Source organism: Oculina patagonica, chromosome 2 (genome assembly GCF_052425735.1).
Source record: "Oculina patagonica isolate OP01 chromosome 2, crgOcupat, whole genome shotgun sequence".
In the NCBI taxonomy this organism is placed as follows: domain Eukaryota; kingdom Metazoa; phylum Cnidaria; class Anthozoa; order Scleractinia; family Oculinidae; genus Oculina; species Oculina patagonica.
Genome location: NC_135759.1, coordinates 44,269,396 through 44,290,496, shown reverse-complemented (window position 1 = coordinate 44,290,496; position 21,101 = coordinate 44,269,396). Strand labels below are relative to the sequence as shown.

Below are 21,101 nucleotides of genomic sequence, written 5' to 3'. Positions count from 1 at the left end.
GTGAGAGTGGTCTGAAGTGACACTGTCGCGGGGGTTTTAATGCTTTTCAGTAAAAAGTACTAAAAAAGGCGAATAGGTCTTCTCATACATGAAATGCACCTAGTACATCAAGACGGAGATCATATAAGTAAATTGTTGTTGACGGAAGAAGGGAGCCATAATAATTTTTAAATGTTTTCGTCCAGTCTACAAGGAAAAAACTTAAAAAATTTAGCCTGACATCTTCGAGTTGAGCTTTAAAGTTCCTGATGACATCACAATAATATCACTTGTTTATCTCTTTAGCACAGTCACTTGCATGGTGATTTTTAACAAAATTGAACCACTATTCTAGTTTTAATATGTCTTTAGGCTCTTGAGTTTTTGAAGTAAAACTGGTGACAGTGTCCCTCAATCACCACAAATTCACAAATACTGCGTTTACAGTTTGGGCTCACTGTGCCTGCCATGTATACGCGAGACCATTTCGAGTTTATTTTGAACGTGAGAATTGTTTTAATATTTCCTTAGGATTTATTTAATACTTTGATGAGTTGTAGACATAATCGACAGTAAGTCGATGTTTTACACGTGCCGCAGAACGTAATCTTTTATCATAACAAAAAAATTGTCCACAAATGAGTTGAAGGTCCTTTCCGGGCGCACTGACAATGGCTAGCTTAGCTTAGTGCTGTTCCGGGTCACTCCGCACACGGCTAACAACATGTAATATACTTGTTAATAATCTGACGCTGAAATGCCTCATTTATGTTTCAACTGAACCGTAAAGCGCTTTTGCAACTGAAAGCAGCTTTCTTCAGGAATTCCATGACTTCGCTTGAAATCAGATCACGTACAACCGATAAAGGTTAAAATTCCCACCAAGCGCACAACAGGAGGCCGAAGCAAGCCTCGCGGTCTATATTGTCTATACAGGAGCTCCTCTATTGTCGATTTTTCCTTATGAGTCCTATAGTCTTTACACGCTTTCCGGAACACGTACCGATATAGCTATTGTAGCTATAGCAATAGGAAGGCAAAGGTTTCATGAAACAATTCTTCTTTGCTCTTTGTGCTGTAGTCCACGTTCTAGAGCACTGTCTTCTTCAGTTTCAAACGCAATTTCAGCAACGCTCTTTCTTTTTTTTTCTCCATTTTCTCTGCCGCGACTCTTAGCAACCATCTTTCAGTAGCCTTCGTCAAAACGATTGGGTATGAACTGTAAATGTTTGTTAAAAGCTTCGCCAACAAAGTGACAAGAAGAAACGAGAGCTATGGAGACGAGAATGGCACTGTTTGTTTTAAAACACGAATTTAGCCAGTCTCGTCACTAAATTCGCCTGTTCCTCTAAGCTGGTGGGGCCTTTGCAAAAGAAACTTGTTCACCGGTTCGCTCGTGCGAAGGCCGCGCAGGCTAAGAGCGACAGGCACCTCTGGGGACGAGAATGATGTAGCCAATCAGAGGTTATTGTCAGGCTTCCGGGTTTAGTCGGGAAATCGAAAGTGAAGCGTTTCTTCATTTTATTTCCCCTTTAATGCAGTGTAACATTTCACCGACGGTTCCTTGGATTAAACGGGTTTGAACGTGTTTTAATTCATAAAGATGGCTAGTGGTGGATCAGAGATTACTCACGGCAAGACAGAGCTCATATCGAAGTTCACAGGAACGGAGTATGGTCCTTTGTCGAGTATTAAAGGCGGTGAATACGTTAATACCTTCCGTGATGGAAACTACTGGATTACAACCCCAAAAGATCATTTCCTTGTTCTGTACAGGCTGTGCGGCGGTGCTGCACCGGAAGATGGCCAGTTCTGGACGGCCGAGCGACATGACGCAGATCAATCATTCCGTGATAAACACTCCGTCGCAAAGAGGTGGAACACCCTGGAAGACAACACAATGTTGGTTGTGCCCAGAGGAGTGTACATGTATGAAGGAATCGCTGCACCTCATGACAAAGCATACCCTGGCGGAGGATTGCAGGTCTTCATTCCACGGAGTATAGTGAAACCTTTGTTTCACTTTCCGAAGCCTTGGATGGCCAGAAATTCAGAATCCGACAGAGAAAAGTGGGAAGCTGCGAAGACCACTGTCATCGAAATTCAGTCGAAAATTTTCAAGAAATGGCACGAGAAGCGTATGAAGAGGATGGAGTCTTATGCTGGTAAGGTTGCCTTGACGGGAAAATATTTTCCGTCTCTGCCGCCTGAAGTTCAAAGGTTTCTCCGTGATGGTAATTCTGCAACTGGTAGTTCAACTTCCATCGCATCGAAGAAAAAGATTACACCAGGTACGTACAAACTGCACGAGGGGCGCATCAAGCTTTTTGATGGTTCCTATCAGAGGCTGCTTTTGTCCGTCAGGATAGAGTTTGTGAAAACTACCACACGTACGTACCAATCTGGCAAAACCATCATCACGGAAATAACACATCATTACAACAGAATTTTCACTTACGGTTAAACTGTTAGCAGTACCGGATCCGCGCAAGTTGTACAAACACGGATCTGCTCGGATATTGTTTGTTTGTACAGATCGCTGTTGGAGTCTAAAGCTTTTGCTCTATAAATTAACTTCCTTAACTAGAAGAAGCTGTAGTACTTTTGCACTTGTGTCACGGAGCGGTAGACATAAAAGCAATATCAGCTCGTTCTTTGCCAGTTGTTATATTCCTATTTTAAGGTAGTCTAGAAGCTTTAGAAATATCAATCTTTATAATACAATTATAATGCATGAAAAAAGTACACCGATTTTTGTGCGTTATGGTGGGGCAAATATTGAACTTATCTTTGCAGCGAAAGTTTTGCTGCAGCGATTCAAATAATCCCAAATGTAAAAAAATACAAAACAAAAAGACGTAAAGGTAAAATGCCAATTATCTTTGTTTTGGGACAAACTGAATGTTTAAAAACCTTTACAGCGCAGCTACTGTTACAGGGGTCACCCAGACAAAGTTAACCAATCACAATGTAAACGGGAACAATAAATCTCAGCATTTTTTACTTCAACCAATGAAATGTCAAGTACAGAACAATGGAATTTCACCCCAACTTTGTTCTTTCGTAACGAAAACAGATCAGTAGCGCTGGGTTTTCAATAACTTTGATTGCATCCCTTTTAACCTTGAGTGAGACACCACAATATATTTGGAAGGTAAATATCAGCGATGTTAATCAACAAAGAGAAGCTCGCAATTGTGTGTGTAAAAAAAAAAAAAACAAGGAAAACAACGAGGTACCGTTTGTCTAAAAGTGCGTGGCGGAGTTAGCCTGCGTTGCAGACGAACAAAAGCCTGGTAAAATTCAAGTTATTTTCCTTTAATACGGCATTATCCGGAGTTTTAATTTGGAAGTACCATTTGGAATATAAATAAACGTGATGTTAGCGAAAGAAGACGTCATGAACTAAAATTAGGTATCATGATTATCCGACACAACACGAAGGAAACACTAGACAAAGCAAAGGAGCATGATCGCTATTTCGACCTATTTTCTGAAGTCCATCGCAAGTACCGCTCAGCACTTGTTGTAAGCCGAGGTTTTTCTGACAATTCTCAATGCAAGCTGAGATTACCATTTATGCTCATACAGGCGCGAAAGGCACCGCAAGTGAAGTGTCTTGGCCTAGAATACCACGTAATAATCCCAGCCAGCCCAAGCCCGCACCGCTTGATCCGGAGTGTAATGAGCTAACCATGAGGCCGCTGCGTCTCCTTCCTCAGAAAAAGAAAGTCAGTCATGAAGTTTCGATTTCGTTTACACTTTGATTGGAACTCAAATAAAGTTGCGACGGGACACAGTTGCCGTGCACAAGAGAAAACTTGAGCGAATTGCAAAATGAACGCCGTGGATAGTATTTTGGCTCGACAAGTATTTAGTAGTTTTAAAAATAGCAAATCCCACGTTAATATATTCAATGTATACTTACATCCATCTGCTAAATTGTAAATAGTATATGTATGCATGGGGATCTTCTTACTTAGAAAAGCTCAATAGAGCTTGCTGAGATCTCCAGCCATTATATACATTATCTCCTGTAGCAGATTTATTTGACATTTTGTAAAATAGAATGAATATTATAATGGCAATAAAGGCTTCTTTTGAAACAATTATCTTTAACCTCTTATATCGATATAGCCTTTCAGACTGAAAACAGTGCCGGTTGAAATCAAAACTGGGGTTTCAGTTATAAGAAACGTACATCACAGAGCCTTCTGGAATTGAATATATAAGGTGAGCAAGACAAGGGCGGAAATGATCAATAAAAATCGGCCTTCGGCTTCCAAAAGATATTTTCAGCATGCTATTTTTATACACTGGAGTGATAACACAGTATTCTAATAAACCGGACGTGCCGCTGGGTTTTGTGTGAGTCTCATTGTCTAAAGAAAAACCAACGGATCTGGGTGTTTCCGCATTCAGTTAAAGGAAAAATGGATTTATATGTTTATTTTAAAAACGGATAGCATTTGTGGCAAAATTAAAGTAGCCTAGATTTCACACGGCTTCCTCTGGTCGCGCGCCAAACGGAAGACGTCTAAAATGCAGGCTTAAATTATAGGTCATCAAAGAAAGTTAGACTATTTACCACAGAATAGATCTGTGTTTCATATCATTTGTCAAATTTTTAGTACACTTCTCCGGCCGGCAGTTATCAAGCAAAAATTTCCAATTCCTGAGACAACGTTCCAGTGAGGCGGCAATGTGCGTAATTTTCTGTCGTCTCGCTACCAGGACCAATGATCGAAAAGCTAAGCTACCCAGCCCGAAACTAATGAATGACTTTAAAACACAGAACGAAGAAAAAAGAAGAATTCTACAAACTGACCAGTAAAGTACTACTGAGGTGTTTATTATGGGCTATTAGAATAATTCTAAGAATGAGCGCGCCAAAGCCTTTTTTTTTGGTTTGGATGTCACGCAACGCTACCCCGAAAGATAAAGAAGAGGCTGCTCACATTCGAGTATTCGCCGCTTTCTGTTTGGATTTTTCGTTCCCCCAAATCTTTCACTCGTTTGTTGTTGTTAGGTTCAGTACCTGATGTGCGATTCTTTCTCTTTAATTGAATTGTTACATGGATGCCCAGTACAGTAAAAACCCGCGTATAAGAACCTAGGTTTTTTCAAGTTAGCCTAAACAGGTTCTTATATAAATGGTTTTTAGTGTAAAATTGGGCTAACTAGGTTCTTAACTTTTGTTCAAGAAATAATAATAATAATATAATAATTATATTCAAGGAGGACAAGTTTTATGTAACTATGCTGTAACTATAATGTGTACAGACTGTGTTATAAATATATTTTTGAGAAGATTTTTTAATTCTATATTTTTGAGAACATTATTTTTTCCCTTGAATTGTTGAAAATATGAACCTATTTAAAAATTTTAGCCTAAAATGGTTCTTATGTAAAGGGTGCGTAAAAATGAAATTTTAGCCTAACAGGTTCTTAAATGTTAGGTTCTTATACGCGGGTTTTTACTGTATAGCCGAGGGAGCAACAAAATTAAAATTCTCCAGGACAAAAGAAAACTTGTAAATGCGCCACTGATTGTAACTGTACAGGGGCGGATCCAGGATTTTTTAAAGGGGGGTGGCTGTTCATAAACTTTTTTGTAGTATCTTGTTTAAGCCCCAGTTTTTTTATGGGGAGGGGGTATCAGGCTTTTAGGCAGGATTTTTAAAGTGGGAGTCCCAATTATTTTGTGCCAAAGACCCATACGTGGGGCTGCCTGCTCCATGCCCCAAGAGGGGTCGGGGGGTATGCCCCCAGAAAATTTTTAAAAAAGTGAAGCCTCTTAGACGTGATTTCCGTGATTCTGAGCAGCTTTAAACGTCTTTCAATTAAGCTATTAAACCGCTGTTTTTCCCTGGTAATTGACAAAACTACTCTTATCTCAACTTACCTTCTTTAACATTGAATTATATTTGGGACAGAAACTCTAGTTCTTACGAACAGTGATTGAAATTTGAAGTTGAACTTACGAACTTGCACGAAAGAACAGATATGGGTCGTTTTGTTCACCTGACAAGCGTGGAAATTTTTGGCCCCTGGCAAAGTTGCCTTGCTAAGGGGGCGGATGTTAACAAATATTTCAACTTTTTTCCATAGACTAAAAATTTTATGTAAGCTTACTTGCTCCAAAAAATAAATGTGAAATTACACTGGCTGCCTGCTTAACGTATGTACTTGTTGCAAGACAAATAGCAACTAGCCTATCAAAAAATTACAACGCTTAAAGTATTGCTGTGATTGTACTTTTACTTGCATGCTGAAATACCACTGGTACTACAAGCTTAAAGTAATATTACGGCCCACAAGGTAATTGCGAAATGGGAATGACATATATATACTATAGTTGGCAGACTGGGCAAGACTGCCTGGGCCCCAATACCTAGTTTCTGATTTAGACAAGCATCACCATCCGCTGATGCTTCCCATTAACACTTTTTTCACCTTACCCAGTGTCATTGTCCTTATTTTCTATTTTTATGTGGATTTATTTTTCTTGTGGATCAAGGGGGGTGGCTAGCCACCCAATCCACCTCCCCTGGATCCGCCCCTGCTGTAGTAAATAGCAATTTGAAAGTGGGGATCTTATATTTGAAAAGCTCTTTTGAGCTTGCTAAGATCTCCCGCAACTGATTGTAATAATAAGACGTTGTTACCAATGATGGGCAAATAAAGTTGCAATTTATTGCACAAGGTTAAAAAAAGCATTCTACTACATGTATTGTTTTATTCCGTGCCAATTTGTTTATGAGAGTTTTTCGTAAGCAGTCAGGCAGAAATAAAACTGAAGGGGCTTATAATTCATATACAGTTGAATCCCGATGACTCGAACCCTCAATAACTCGGACCTCCCGCTAACTCGAACCTTTTTCGATTCCCCTCCAGGTCATTTTTCACTCATTTCCCACACAATAACTCGAACCTTTTTCGATTTCCCTTGAGGGTTCGAGTTATCGGGATTCAACTGTAGTTATGCGGCAAACGGCAAACGTGAGCTTGCCTTTTATTTTGTTACCTTAGAAAATGGGGGAAAATCCCACTTTCACGACAAACACAACACTACATATTTTCCGCATACGAACACCAAACGACAGGCAGCAGAAGTTGAATTTTTGGCGTTCGCGGAAAAACAAAAGTCATGCTTTCTCTCTAGTTAGACACGGTTAAAAAACACCAGTATATAAAAGATATAAAAAGACCTAAAAAAAGTCATGTTTACAATACTGTTTTACGTGTTTGCCATGTGGGTGCCCGTTGAGGAATATAAGTCATCGATTCCCTTTCTAAAGCATGCAAGGGTAAATGGCTTGCGTAATTTAGATGACAGTCCATTCCAAAGAATTGCTCCGGAATAAGCAAAAACCCCCCACTATTCTCACTAAAACTGCGGTACTTGCAAGATGTTGTATGTATGTAGAGTTACGTTTCCCTGGGTACCAGAGGTTTTTTCTCGCGCGCGGTGGCTTACTCTTCGTCGGCCGAAAATCTCTGGCACCCAGGATAGAGTTACGTGTTAATTGTAATCAAAATCACGAGCAGAGAACAGATCTTGCATGTGGGGGCGGGCGGGGGAGCGTTAGTTTTTTTAGAGTTTGGAACATGATAACCGCCTTTTGTTCGGCTGTCTGGCCAACTAAGACCCTATCCTATCCCAGCACCTCAAGAAGGGGATCCACACTAGCCCCATAGCTAGATTTCGTAAATATCCTTGCAGCGCAGGGTTTGTAGTTTTTGCAACTTGGGAAAGAGTTTGGCTGAGACCATCCCATAAGCTGCTGCAGTACATAAAACGAGCCTCGATTTGTCAGACACTAGGCTGGAAACAGCAGAAGGCAGCGACGAACGAGGTACATAGAAACATTAAGTGGGAAAACGTCACATATAAAACGATTGGTTAATGTCGAATAAGAATCGGTTTTTCAGTTTAATGATCAAGTTATAAGCCGACGTACACTAAGAAATAAGTCCCAGGGAAATGGAACACAGCTAGTTTCTTGCTTTTAACAACATGAAAGCAAATAAAACAAGACGAAACGACAGCTGCGATCACAACACTGAAATGATGTCATGAATAACACTTGCATTCAGTTAAACACTGCTGACAACAACAATCAACACACCGTCCCGGTATTAAACAGGGCACACAAAAACCATTAATTTTGTACGGTTCCATCACGACTCCAAGACAAAAATGTTGGGGTCAACATTTCTCCCAATAATAAGTAAATCCACAGGGAGCCCAGACAAACTGTTTGTGTATGGCCTGTGCACATTTACATTTTTATAGAGAATGTATGGAATTTACCGAATGGTTTGTAGAATTGCGTAAAATGGTGCAAAACATTAACAAATTTGTGCTGAATAAATGTTAAGTTTCCTACCTTTTGTGTAGTGTCGTTCTTTTGGCTCAAAATGGCGAATTTGAGTCGATTGAAGGGTATTTTGCTTTCGCTGTTTACTATACATCTAATTATATGGAAAGGGTGGAAACTCCAACAGCTCCAAAGTAGAACACTTCCAGCGCCGAGCCGATTTTCGACCTGATAATCCCATCGCACAGCTTTCAAACTACGCACCAGAAAAGAGGAAGGCTTGACGAATCTTCTCGTATCATTTGATCGAAAATTTATCCAAACGGTCCGGAACAAGCCCTCAAACGAAAACGGGTATCCAAAATTTTTAAGCCGTCCGAATGCGTAGCACCAATTTGTTGTGCCGAAGGGAAACGCTATTCCCCAGCCTCTTTGTGATTGGATACAATTGAACAATGGTCGTTCAAGATTTTGTTTCGTGGATAGGGAGGCAAAGGCAAAACCAATACTCAATAGTATAGGGAGTGATGTCAATTGTGCGACACAACCTAAGGACCCTCGCGCAAAATATGGCAATATTGACGGCGATGCCGAAAGCGATGCATTATCATTTAAATATGCGTCGTTGTAACTTCTATGCGTCGAAGTAAAAGGAGTGCACCGTTGACGTCTGTTTATTTACTTCCAAATACACTCTTTCCGAAGCACCGCTCCCACAAACAATGAAAACCTTTTTCCCTTGCTTTAGCAGTCAACTGTTGATAGCCTTCGCCACAAAAGATTTCCCTGTTCCTCCCTCTCCAGTTACGAGAATATTGTGCCCAGCTTCGGCTATGTGTACGATTTCAGATTGTTCAGAAGTTAATTAGGTTTCGAACCTATAAAATGAGGACTATTTCGGTGATTGCAGCCATAAATGTTTAAAACATCAAAAAACAGAAAGAAAAATAAAGGAACTTAAACACGAATACCTTGCCATATTCGTATGTCCCGAAAAAATCCCACTTTTCCGCAAACTCGCGATCGCCTGCATTTTCTGCGCTACGAAAGTCGTGATGGAACTTCGCGGGGTTTTCCCAATCAGCCGGACCTTGACACAAGAATAGCAAATCACAACAACGGTTTTGCACGAGAGTTTCACATGTGGGTGTATAGTTTTGCAATCTCTGTAAAACAACTAGGTGAGATGACTAAAGTCTGATATTTTTTAGGGCTGTAAAATATTTTTTTCGTTGAAAAATGAACGCTGACTTTTATTTGAAGCTAGCTAGCTTTAAAAATGAACTCATACCGACTAGATGTAGGTACTTACTTGTTTTTTAAGTCAGTATGAATATTTCATAATTACTTCGCCGCACTGACAAGTTACAACGACGCATATTTAAATGATAATGCATCGCTTTCGGCATCGCCGTCAATATTGCCATATTTTGCGCGAGGGTCCTTAGGTTGTGTCGCACAATTGACATCACTCCCTATACTATTGAGTATTGGTTTTGCCTTTGCCTCCCTATCCACGAAACAAAATCTTGAACGACCATTGTTCAATTGTATCCAATCACAAAGAGGCTGGGGAATAGCGTTTCCCTTCGGCACAACAAATTGGTGCTACGCATTCGGACGGCTTAAAAATTTTGGATACCCGTTTTCGTTTGAGGGCTTGTTCCGGACCGTTTGGATAAATTTTCGATCAAATGATACGAGAAGATTCGTCAAGCCTTCCTCTTTTCTGGTGCGTAGTTTGAAAGCTGTGCGATGGGATTATCAGGTCGAAAATCGGCTCGGCGCTGGAAGTGTTCTACTTTGGAGCTGTTGGAGTTTCCACCCTTTCCATATAATTAGATGTATAGTAAACAGCGAAAGCAAAATACCCTTCAATCGACTCAAATTCGCCATTTTGAGCCAAAAGAACGACACTACACAAAAGGTAGGAAACTTAACATTTATTCAGCACAAATTTGTTAATGTTTTGCACCATTTTACGCAATTCTACAAACCATTCGGTAAATTCCATACATTCTCTATAAAAATGTAAATGTGCACAGGCCATACACAAACAGTTTGTCTGGGCCCCCTGTGGTAAATCTAGGTTTGAAGCATCTTTTAGAAGCTGGTGTTCTAGAAGCCTCTTCAAGGCCCTGATTAAAATGCCAATGCAGTACCATGCATGCCGCACCAAAGTTATAAGATAATGTTTATGTTCTGTGACTTTTCTATTTCATCTATCTTTCTTTTCTTCCTCTTCTTCCTCTTCGTCCACCTCATCTTTTCCTAACCCTTCATCTTCATAGTTTTGCTCTGAGTCAGGCTCTTGTACAAATGAATTGATGAGACAGTCGGCAAACAATCTAAGCACAGGAGTCAGCAACAGACCAAACAGTATTCCAGCAATGAATATCATGCCAGCTGCATTTTTCCTCAAGTGTATAATATGCTGGTGACAAAGTAAGAAATAAAATAAGTTACAGGTGTTCTCAAAGACATCTAGTTTATGAATCAGCAACTTCCCATGTAAGACAACCACTAGCACAAGTTTTTTTTAGTGCTTACTTCACATTAGATAACATATTTGGGCGATCAAGAGGTCCTTGAATGGCAGAGAGGGGGCAGAGTTTATTGTGTGGTTACAGAAAATATCTCTACTGTAAATGACCTGGTGGGAGGCGGAGTGGCCTAATAGTTAGTGCACCAGACTTTGGATTTAGTGGTCCGGGTTCAACACTTGGCTGGAGTCAATGTGTTGTGTTCTTGGGCAAGACACGTTACTCTCATAGTGCCTCTCTCCACCCAGGTGTATAAATGGGCACCCATGATGGACTAGCATCCCATTCAGGGGGGTAGAAATATTCCTAGCCACTTAATGCTACAGAAACCAGGATAAGCCCCGGCAAGTATGGGCCACTTGGCCTGAGGCTTCCCTTAAAAAAATGCACACTCTCAAATAAATCTATTTCCATATCTATTTAATGCCCCCACCCCCACCCCTTGGGCAACTAAAATGAAAATATGTCAGGCGTTTATTAGACCATTTACGGTAAACACCCCACAGAGGTCTGACGGGATTGGGGGTCTCAAAGTATGATGCTAGGTGGAAGGGTTCAACCATAAAATAGTCTGTGGGGGAGGTATGGATATTTTCTGGACCCAGGGTTGTCAGTGGGTTTTTGAGTAGCAGATTCCATCCAAAAAGTAGGCGGCTATGAAACACTCAGAACTGACCTACCGGGTACTTATATTCGGAGTAGCCGGCGCAGAGTTTGGAAGAGCCGGTTAAATGCGCCGGGTGCCGGCTTATTCTGACAACCCTGTGTACCAGTATTCAAGTATTGATTTTTCATCATTTACTAAGCAAACGAGACTTTTTCCAAAGTCTCACTCAAACCTTTCCTACTGGAGACCCTTATGGAATAACGGCATTTCACCCAGCCAACTCGTGTTAAAAATACTATAAACTGTTTTGCACTCTAGCTCTCAGATATCTCAATAGCCAGTGGGAACCCAATTTTAGAACCTCTAAGGTAAATAAAAAGTAGTTTGAGAAAATGGGGGGGGGGGGGGGAATTGCAGCGTCGGCTGAGTGAAGCAAATCCGAGGCAAACATCTTTTGGTTTTCTTTACCCAGAGGTTTGAGAAATCGAAGGTCAGAGAGATAGGGATCCATTGTAATTACTATTGTGCAGTTGCAGAAAATATCCATACCCACCCCATGGTAGGTCATTGGAAATTCTGAGTGGGTGTGGGGTCTCAAAAAGTAAAACTTAAAAGGAAAGAATGGGGTTTAACTGGAATTTCCAGAAGGGTGGAGGGGTTGAAACCAACAAACCTTCCATGGGAGGGGTGTGACATTTTTCTGGAACTGCACATTACTGAAATAAAGTAAAGAGATCTATCTATACCTTTGCATCATCCATGAGCTCCTCAATGAAAATGTCACTGAGAATAAAATAAAAAAAAACTTTGTTTGAAAGTAGATTTGCAATCTCACAATTATTACTCTGAAGATGGCAAAAAATCCTTGGTCCTGTAGTCAATGTCAGGGAAATGCTGTATAAGTACATGTACTGTCACTGTCTTATGAAAAAGGTACTTGATGCATTGGAGTCGGAACAAACAAAAGGATATTTTAAGAGAAATAACACCTCTTTTTCCATGTTTGCATGAATGACCACAAAAATGTCAAAGAAAAATTTTGAGACTGGTAAAGCTACTTACAATTTGCTAATCGGCGGTGGTACTGGTTTAGATGCTGCCAGGTTATAACCTTCTTCCACAAATTTGATAAAGGACGCTGCATCAAGTGCCTCATCAGAATAAATATACTGCTTGCCTTGTTTGAGCCTGAAAGCAATTAAAAACTAAAAATGACCATTTTGCAGTTCCAGGCAGTTCTATAAGTCTAATGGATTTTACAGTAAAAACAAAGTAACAGGGAAAAGAAAAAGAACTTCCCAGATAAATTACTGGTACGTAAACTATGAGTAATAGATGACCTTACATACTAGTGACAAACTGAAGGCCTGCCACAAACGTCATGCTACTGCCCTGCCATGGTGGTAGCACACCGTTTGGAACCATTCGGTAAAGCAGGCTGAATTAAGTTCGGCACGACTACTTAGCACGGCAGGCCTTGCCATGCTGCACGGCGGTAGCGCGACTTGAATTCAAACAGCAAGCTCTTCTCATGCCAAACTAAATTACATGTAGCATGGCGTTTGGAACAGGCCTAATGGCCAGTTTGTGACTGGTTTGGCCCATCACAACACCACGTGTATGTATATTTGCTAAGAAAGTCTAAGCACTGGAATCTGCTGATTATTTTATATCAGGCTTTTTTGTTCAGTACAACATTTCTGGCAAACAGCATTCCTTAAAATAATAACTTTTGACTTACTTTAGGTTTGAGACTAGATAAGAATTATCTGTCAAAAACTTAGTTAGCAACTGAAGGTATTTTTGCTTTCATCACTGGAGATCAAACAAAAATTATTATACTAAAATAAGTTAATATATTGGAATATTGAATAAAATGTTTTAAACACACTTACAACATAACAGTGGGCCATCTTGCTACTTCAAATCTCTTGAGCGTCACTGCAAAATGAAGCCCAACATTGTATATTACATCCTTGTTGACTGCTAAATACGGGCAAAAACAATAGCTAATGGAAGAGTCATTTTATACTCACATTTACTCTTGGGAGGTAAAACACGAGCAAAGTTTAACTTGTGACCCAACCTGGTGACAGATAGAACAAATACTTTAGGACTGACTGCAAAACAATGCTAGTGTTGGTCATTGAATAAAAGCACATGCTAGAAGTATCGTCCAACAATGTTGTAAGCCTGTTGACTGAGTTGGTGGTCCAGAGTTAATACATACAAACCTGGCTGTACTCAATCCATGCAAAATGATCAAGAGGCAAATATATTTTTTTGTCTGGCTTGGCCTAACCCAGTCAATAAATAATTATTTTAACATATCACCTTTATTGAGAGTAATTTTGTTGGAAAGTTGTAAAAATGTTTGGTGAATGTTTCCATTATTGCTCATACCAACAGAAGAGCTCAAGGCTACATGTCCACTCCTTTACACAAGTAGTTTATTAACAACAAAAAATTCATTTTTTAACAGAGGCCAAGTTGATAGTGGGGTTTATTATAACTTATAACAGTTGTTTACCCTGTATAAAGAATGATTTTTTTAAATTATAGTTTTATAACTATTAGGCTCATAAAGGTAAATAAACTGCTGTACATGTAGCACATTTGGAGAAACTGACATTTGGAGTATTAGTTTCTCCTTTAAGCAAAGTAAAGAATTGTGGCTTGCATGTGTGTGCGTTTAAGTATTGGAGTAAGCACGTTACAGTGCGACGCGCCTTACCGTGGCCACCCAACAAACTTTTTTACAAGTGTCATCTTGTAATATTTACGTTTTCACTGCGCTTTATTGATAAATACAATGAAACAAGTATCAATTTGATCGTATTCAACTTTGCAAGAAGGCGAGATGGTCAAATTAATAATAATATTACGAGAGCACACTTGTAAAAAAGTTTGTTGGGTGGCCACGGTAAGGCGCGTCGCACTGTAATGTAATATATAGATTTAGGCAAGCCTAAAAGCGGAGCTCCCAGGTTATATGCCCTTTACATCTTTTTTAGAATGATTTTTTATTCGTGTTATTTTCTTTATATATATTATGTATTGTTTTACACCAGGAACAACAGCACCAAATAAAAGTAAAAATAGTTGATCAATCAAAAGAGGATAATCATCTAGCAGTTTGTGCATAACCTCCCAAAGGTATATAAACTCTCAAAGAGAAACTAGAACAAAGAAAGCGTTGCTCTAGAAAATATCCATACACCCACCATAACTGGTATGTTATAGCTGTACTGTACAAAGCATACAACTGGAAAGTTTTGCATGTAGCTTGTCCCACCCCCCCCCCCCCCCCGCCTAAACGGGGGCCCTATTGGAACAGTGACAATATTATTTCCCGATACTAAAAATAACAGCTGTCTGCTAGCAAACCGGAGTAAAAGCCAGCCGCAAGCAAAATAGTGGCATTTATCATTCTGCCAAATAGGATTCCCCAAAATGATAACACCATTTTCCCTTCATATGAGTCCCTTTGTCCTTGAGGGGCTTCACTTTACTTAATTGTATGTAAACTAAGAAAACTTCTGGAGAGGCAGACCTACTGTTTGTTAGTCCTAAACTCAGGTATAGTCTGTATAGATTGTTTGGCAAAAATTTTACCATGCATTTGCTTGTATATTAAACCATGCAAGCATGAGAAAAAAATATGGCTATTAAATTAGTTCTACTGAAACAGAAGGCTTAACAACAAATAACTGATCTGTGAGACACACCCACAAAACAAAACAGCTGTGTTTAATGTTTTTAATTATTATTTAATGACTGAGTTTGGTTTTGGTGATGAAGTAAAAATTTGCCTATGAACAACATATATTTCATCAGTTATTATTGTATTGCAACATGTGATATTAATTTAGAGATTGATGAACTGTGTATCTCATTATCATGATTACTGTTCTTCACAGTGTGGGCACTGGGAATTAAATGTTTGGGTAGGTAAAGCCTGCTGTTGAGCCAAGTGGCTCATCAAGCTGGAGCATAACCAGGTTTCTGAAGCATCATTAAGCGGCTAGGAGTATTTCTACTCCCCCTGGATGGGATGCTAGTCCATTGCAGGGTTAATCCCCCTCCCCCCCAGCAGTAAATAAGCCGGTACCCATTTATACACCTGGGTGAAGAGAAGAACTATGAGAGTAAAGTGTCTTGCCTAAGAACGCAACGTAGTGCCCGGGCCAGGTCTCGAACCCGGACCGCTCGATCCGGAGTCCAGCACAATAACCATTAGGTCACCACACCTCCCACAAATGTTTGGGTAGCCGGATGTTTTTTATATTTTTTTATTTTAGCAATGCGCTCAAATTTTAAATGTTTGACTTTTTATAGCTGTATATTTCATTTTGTGTATATAAGTAATTTTAACCTTTTTAACCATTGTAATTTTTTTGTAAAAACTATATTATTCAACCCTTGGGTTGCAATTTAGTTTTAATAAAGCATCTATCCATCTATCTATCTATATTGTGATGTCAGAGATCCCTTAAGAAATACGTACATGGTTGAACCTTATCTGGCTCTATTTCATTAACTTTAAAATTACACCTGACTACATAAATTGTATATTTTCACACATAGTACATAAGTATTAGTTGTACATGCAATGAAGAAATAATATATTCTGATTGTTCAATTATCTCTCTCTGTGTCTGCAACTCTCTGTGGAAATTCTGCTACTCGTGTTAACCCTGAAAAAGGGAAAATAACAGATACCATTTTGTTGATGATCATTGACATCAAATGAATATTTATAATTTTAATTTAATTTATTCATAACATTATACAGATACATAAAAAGAGAGTTATTTTTCCAATTTTTGCATGGGCCAGGGAATGTGTTGAGGGATATGTTTAGAACCAAAAAGTCCTTTCAGAGTGAGTGTGCCAGGAAAACCTTTTTTTACCTACTGAAGACACTAATAGTGCTATCAATAAGACCCGGCACATGGCAAGGCTTTGATAAATGTTTTGGGGTGTGAAACACCGGCTTAATTCAAGAGTTCCCTACAAAATGATGTGTCTTTTAAGACTCTTATATTTATCTCTGACAGGTGCTGTTGAAAGTACTGTGATTAAGTCCAGGAAAGCTTACATATTCTCCCTAAAACTTTTATCAGGGATATAGCTAAGAAAACACTAAGCCGGCTCATCAACAAGCCCAGCTGGCTTTTCTGGCCTAAGCAGCTCTAAAATTTTACTAAGTCTTTGTGTTCACGTAAAATTTCAGCTGAGTTTAAGTTCTATTTCTACATTTGCCTGGTACCACAACAAGACAATTTATGTTAAGTTAGGGCTTGAGCTTATTAGCTATTAAGGTTTAAGGTATTAACAAATTAAAGGAATTCAAACACAACAGGTCAATTTGCACTTCTCCCACAAAATCATTACAAGTATTCCGGTATTTTGTCGGGTCAGGTAGCAGATCTTGTTGGGTCTTTGCCCTCCTACCCCTCCTCCATGGTGGGGAAGGGGTGCATTGTATGAACAACGAAAACATTTTTCTTGAACAATAAAAACATTTTATGTACATGTGCTGTTACATATAAATTGTGTATATTAAATTCCTCAATTGAACGAGGATTTTAGGGAAACATACAATGTAAACTTACCAAGGGGTTAAAACACATACCATTTTTCACACCCAAAAGTTTTACACTTGAAAAACAAGTTTCATGCACTAATGTGTCATGGAGCTTCTTTAATATCTAGATAAAGAAAGGTATACGCTGGCACTAATGTTATGATTACCTGCATCACCAATTTCACTAACTGCACCTTGACTGTTTTCCCTGCACTGAAAACAAAATTTATACATATCAAAAACCTGTAAAATTCTTAACTTGCATCCTGGCAAAAAGTATGGAAATCCTATCATAGCAAGTTTTAGAAAGACAACAGATTTACCAAAATAAATGATAACTTCAAACTGCATCTTACACCCTCTATAAATACTTCTCACTGAATTGACCTCAAAAAACTTGTTGTACATGTATTATTTAATTTTAATTATATCCTCGAGTCATCGCAGACAGGCCCATTTTGAACTTATTTTTTTCACGATCAAAAACTAATCCTACTTCTCTTGTAGAAAAAAAATTGGCAAAAATATTTGATTTAGTCACTGCTTTAAGTTGGAAAACTTTGAAAGGCTTAAAAAATTGTACGAGTCATGTGCAACCTTCAAGAAAGCAATGCTCATAGCCACAGGGCTAAAAAGGTACCCTCTGATTGTCTGGGGCAAGTAGATTTTTCTGTCAAGCAATTAATTTTTCATGCCTGTTTGCGTAATAGGTTAAAAGGCCCAGGTAAGTCGTCTAGATGTAAATTATACAGTCACAAGTTTACTAAGAAACACAATCATGCACAGTCCTAGGCAAGCAAAATTTGAGAGCTGCTTGTCAACCACAGGGAAATCTGGAATTTATTTTTTTCCAAGCCCTTATCCTACATTATAACTTCAGGATCAGTTTGGTTGTTATAACTTAAGAAAATTTCATGATCTTTTGCATAACATTTTAGAGTCTGTGCTATATTCTTTTATGTATCATATTTATTCGATTAAACGCCACGGCGTTTATTTAATTTTTCGTGATTGGAGTGCGGTGTTTATTAGAGGGAAGCGTTTATGCGAGGGCGCCGTTCATTTAAAATTCAATTTATTTCTTGTAAACAATAGTATGGTAACTGAACACTTTAATTTAAAAAAAAAAACAGAAACATGTTCTAGTACATGCCTGAAAAGTCAATTTCAATACCTTAAAACCTTGTTACAATCAAGAAAAATATTTGTTTTGGCCTGCTCAAGCTTGATTATTACTGCATTTGCTTTCCGAGTCTGTTATTCAAATGAATGCCACATGATCATGATGCGGCGTTTATTCGAGGGCGACGTTTATTAATATTTCTGTTCTAACATGTAGCGCTTATTCGAGGGAGGCGTTTAATCGATTAAATACGGTAAGTTATAAAAAATATGAATAAACTAATCAATTTATTCTGAGAAAGGCTGTTATCAGATAAGAAATACAAAACTTTCACAAAACGTTTTCACTCATAACATTCATATTATAAAAATTTAAAAATAAGGAAAACTACGCAAAGTTCTCAGTGAAAAATAACAGAGGTCATGGAGAAACTATATTTCCCTAAGACTCTCAGCTATCAATGTCCCCTATATTGCATCTGACTCGACCACATTCTTACAAATTTTTCATGTAAATTTTGTTCTCTACTTGTTCTGTACTCTTTCCAACGTTTAAAAGTGGTGTGTTCTTCCTACTTCGGTGATTTAACTACAGAATAAACAAATTAACGCGGATAGGAAAAACCAGAAGTAAGGTATGCTTTGAATATACAATTCGTGTTTAAGACAAAACGAATTTCAGTTCACTAAGTCTATCTCCTTGTTTGACATACCGGTACACGACTGAGAGCTAGAACCCAGCTTCGTTTAAAAATAATGAATTAGGTTGAACGCTGGTTAATCTAAATACCAAAGACTTTCCTAATCTGTTAAAAAAAATGAACATCAATAGCTCACCTTGTTTTCGTAAAGGAATGTTGTCTTTGACCATCTTTGCTTCAAACTCACCAAGAAGCTTGGAAGATTTCCATTTCGATCGGCCACAATCTTTACTCCTCTACTAACTATGGTTGTCATCGCGGGTAAAACGAGAAATATATCCAGAAATAATGTATCTGTAATAAACTGTCTTTAAAACTGAGTTCTTCGTGTGCTTTTCAATCGCGAAGTCTTCATGCTTTAATAGTAGTGAACTCATGCGTACGCTTGGTAAATCGGCATGCTGTGAGATTGTTTCCTGACTTTTGACTCTGAACCACATTAAAAATTCTGCTGTTCACCTTACCGTTTCCCGAGAGCTTATCACGTATGAACCAGAACATTTAGCTACATTTGGCAAATCAATCCATGCACAAGTTTAAAATAAGCTCGCTTACAAGCTGATAAATCCAGACGAGCCGGACAGCCACCAGCGGACTTCCTCAAGTTAGTCTCCCCTTCATGTAATTCTAACATTGTCAACAAGAGCTAAAAATGATTTTTTTCCTCGCGTTTAAAACTTCCTACTATATATAGCTGAGTAGAAATCGTTTTTAAAAAACTTATTTGCCGAGGGCCTGATAGTAATGATTTTTCCCGCCAAAAGACGCGGGTTGCCACCGGAGCCTAGCTCGTTCCCAGGCCTAATCCGTGCGTACGGACGGACGTACGTACGCGACAACCAAAATTTCTCGGTTCGATAGTGTTTTCAAAGGAATGACTGGAAAGACTAGGCATTACAGACCTGACAGCTTGTGTTGATTTTTTTCTATAGGATTAAATCAGAAAGGCCACATGGAGGAATAAAAAACATCTATACTCTGATATAAGAAATAACACTATTGTATTCAATAATCCCTAACAAACTTTTTTATTGTTATATCCTCCTCTATAAACTGAAAGCTTCATGTACTTACTCCTGTTGGCTTTTCTCAATTGCTTCGTCTGCTCTCTTGCATTTTTCACATTCTGGATCCTGTTCAGTGAAAGAGCTACAAAAAGGCAACATCAAGACAACAAAGAAGAAGCATTGTAACAGCTATAATCAGACTAATGCAACTAACAAACACTTCTCAGGATAAAGTGTTACCAGTAGATTTGTTTGTTTAAAATGTGGTTAAATGTAGTTTAAGCTAACTAAGATAAACCTGAAACAATGCTGGTCAGCAGCCTACCCACATTTTGGTCATGCGTAGTGGGAGGGGGGTCTGCTGGGGGTCGCGTGGTTTTACAGCTCAGCTTCTGAGGTCAGCTCATTTTCACTCTATTGTTGATGAGTGAAACCCACATTTGATACGTTGTCTTCTTTGGACCAGAATTTACATGCATCATATGATACACCTCAAAACTACATAACTTCTAGCAGCTGTTAATTTGTTTTCTTAAAGTGTCATAAGACTCTTTAAAGTCATTTCAAATCAGCTTTTCTGTGGACCTCTGGATCCCACCCCAATTCCTGGAAATAAAAACTATCAGATCACAGTCCAGGTTTTTCATGCAAAAAATCAGCCATCTCTTTTATCATTCTATTCTCAGAGTATCAAAAAACAAGGAACTTCTCTTTTTATTAAAGTTTAATTTTGGTGTTTTGTGGTCCACAGAAAACTGATTTACAGATTATTTAAAAAAAAGAGATAAGGTCATGATAAAAGATTTGTTGGTGCCTTTCAAAGTACAGTCAACTGAACTCCCTATAAGACGGACACCTCTCTAAGACGGACAGTTGGAGCCGGTTCTGACGGTGTCCGTCTTAGAGAGAGTCCACTGTAAGCCTATATAAAAACAACTTGTAAGCTTATGTACAATGTACGTTTGCAATTTTTTTCAAAAGACTTACAAAACTATCAACCAGTCGCCAGTAGTTGCTCCCGTTGAGGCTTGGGTCAAGTGCTCAAACGACGCATCATTCAGGATTTTAACAGCACTATCGCTCCAACAAAAATGGCAAAGTACGAACAATGCACACACTCGCAGAAAAGACGCGCTGTCCGCCATCTTGCTTCACGCCAACAAATTGGAGGAGAAAGGCTGGGAAGGAGTATTTCCATATTAGGACATAATGTCCATATATAAAATTT

The 21,101-nt window shown here is 38.8% G+C and overlaps 1 protein-coding gene and 1 long non-coding RNA gene across 3 annotated transcripts; both read right to left on the bottom strand.

Annotated features, from left to right (window-relative positions):
- Positions 1-10,232: 10,232 nt before the first annotated feature.
- Positions 10,233-21,060, bottom strand: LOC144644808 (thioredoxin domain-containing protein-like). The gene is made up of 7 exons (XM_078504359.1): positions 20,861-21,060; positions 19,941-20,015; positions 13,490-13,539; positions 13,349-13,394; positions 12,516-12,641; positions 12,200-12,236; positions 10,233-10,737 (listed from the first exon to the last, which is right to left on the bottom strand). The coding sequence occupies exons 1-7, from the start codon at positions 21,016-21,018 to the stop codon at positions 10,522-10,524; spliced, it is 708 nt and encodes a 235-aa protein (XP_078360485.1). The 5' UTR covers positions 21,019-21,060; the 3' UTR covers positions 10,233-10,521.
- On the bottom strand, positions 16,063-19,470 carry LOC144644838 (uncharacterized). Of its 2 annotated transcripts, XR_013569197.1 has the most exons (3): positions 19,003-19,470; positions 17,211-17,256; positions 16,063-16,150 (listed from the first exon to the last, which is right to left on the bottom strand). It is a non-coding gene; the product is annotated as an uncharacterized LOC144644838 (long non-coding RNA). The 2 variants fall into 2 exon arrangements; XR_013569196.1 differs by lacking the exon at positions 19,003-19,470 and having other exon boundaries at positions 17,211-17,443.
- Positions 21,061-21,101: the final 41 nt, after the last annotated feature.

Bases quoted from the DNA above. Each gene is read 5' to 3' on its own strand.
- LOC144644808 (XM_078504359.1), bottom strand. From the start codon at position 21,018: ATGGCGGACAGCGCGTCTTTTCTGCGAGTGTGTGCATTGTTCGTACTT. The intron at 20,016-20,860 runs GTAAGTCTTTTG...GCCTTTTTGTAG, and splicing joins GGCGACTGGTTGATAGTTTT to CTCTTTCACTGAACAGGATC. The intron at 13,395-13,489 runs GTGAGTATAAAA...TTCATTTTGCAG, and splicing joins TTTACCTCCCAAGAGTAAAT to TGACGCTCAAGAGATTTGAA.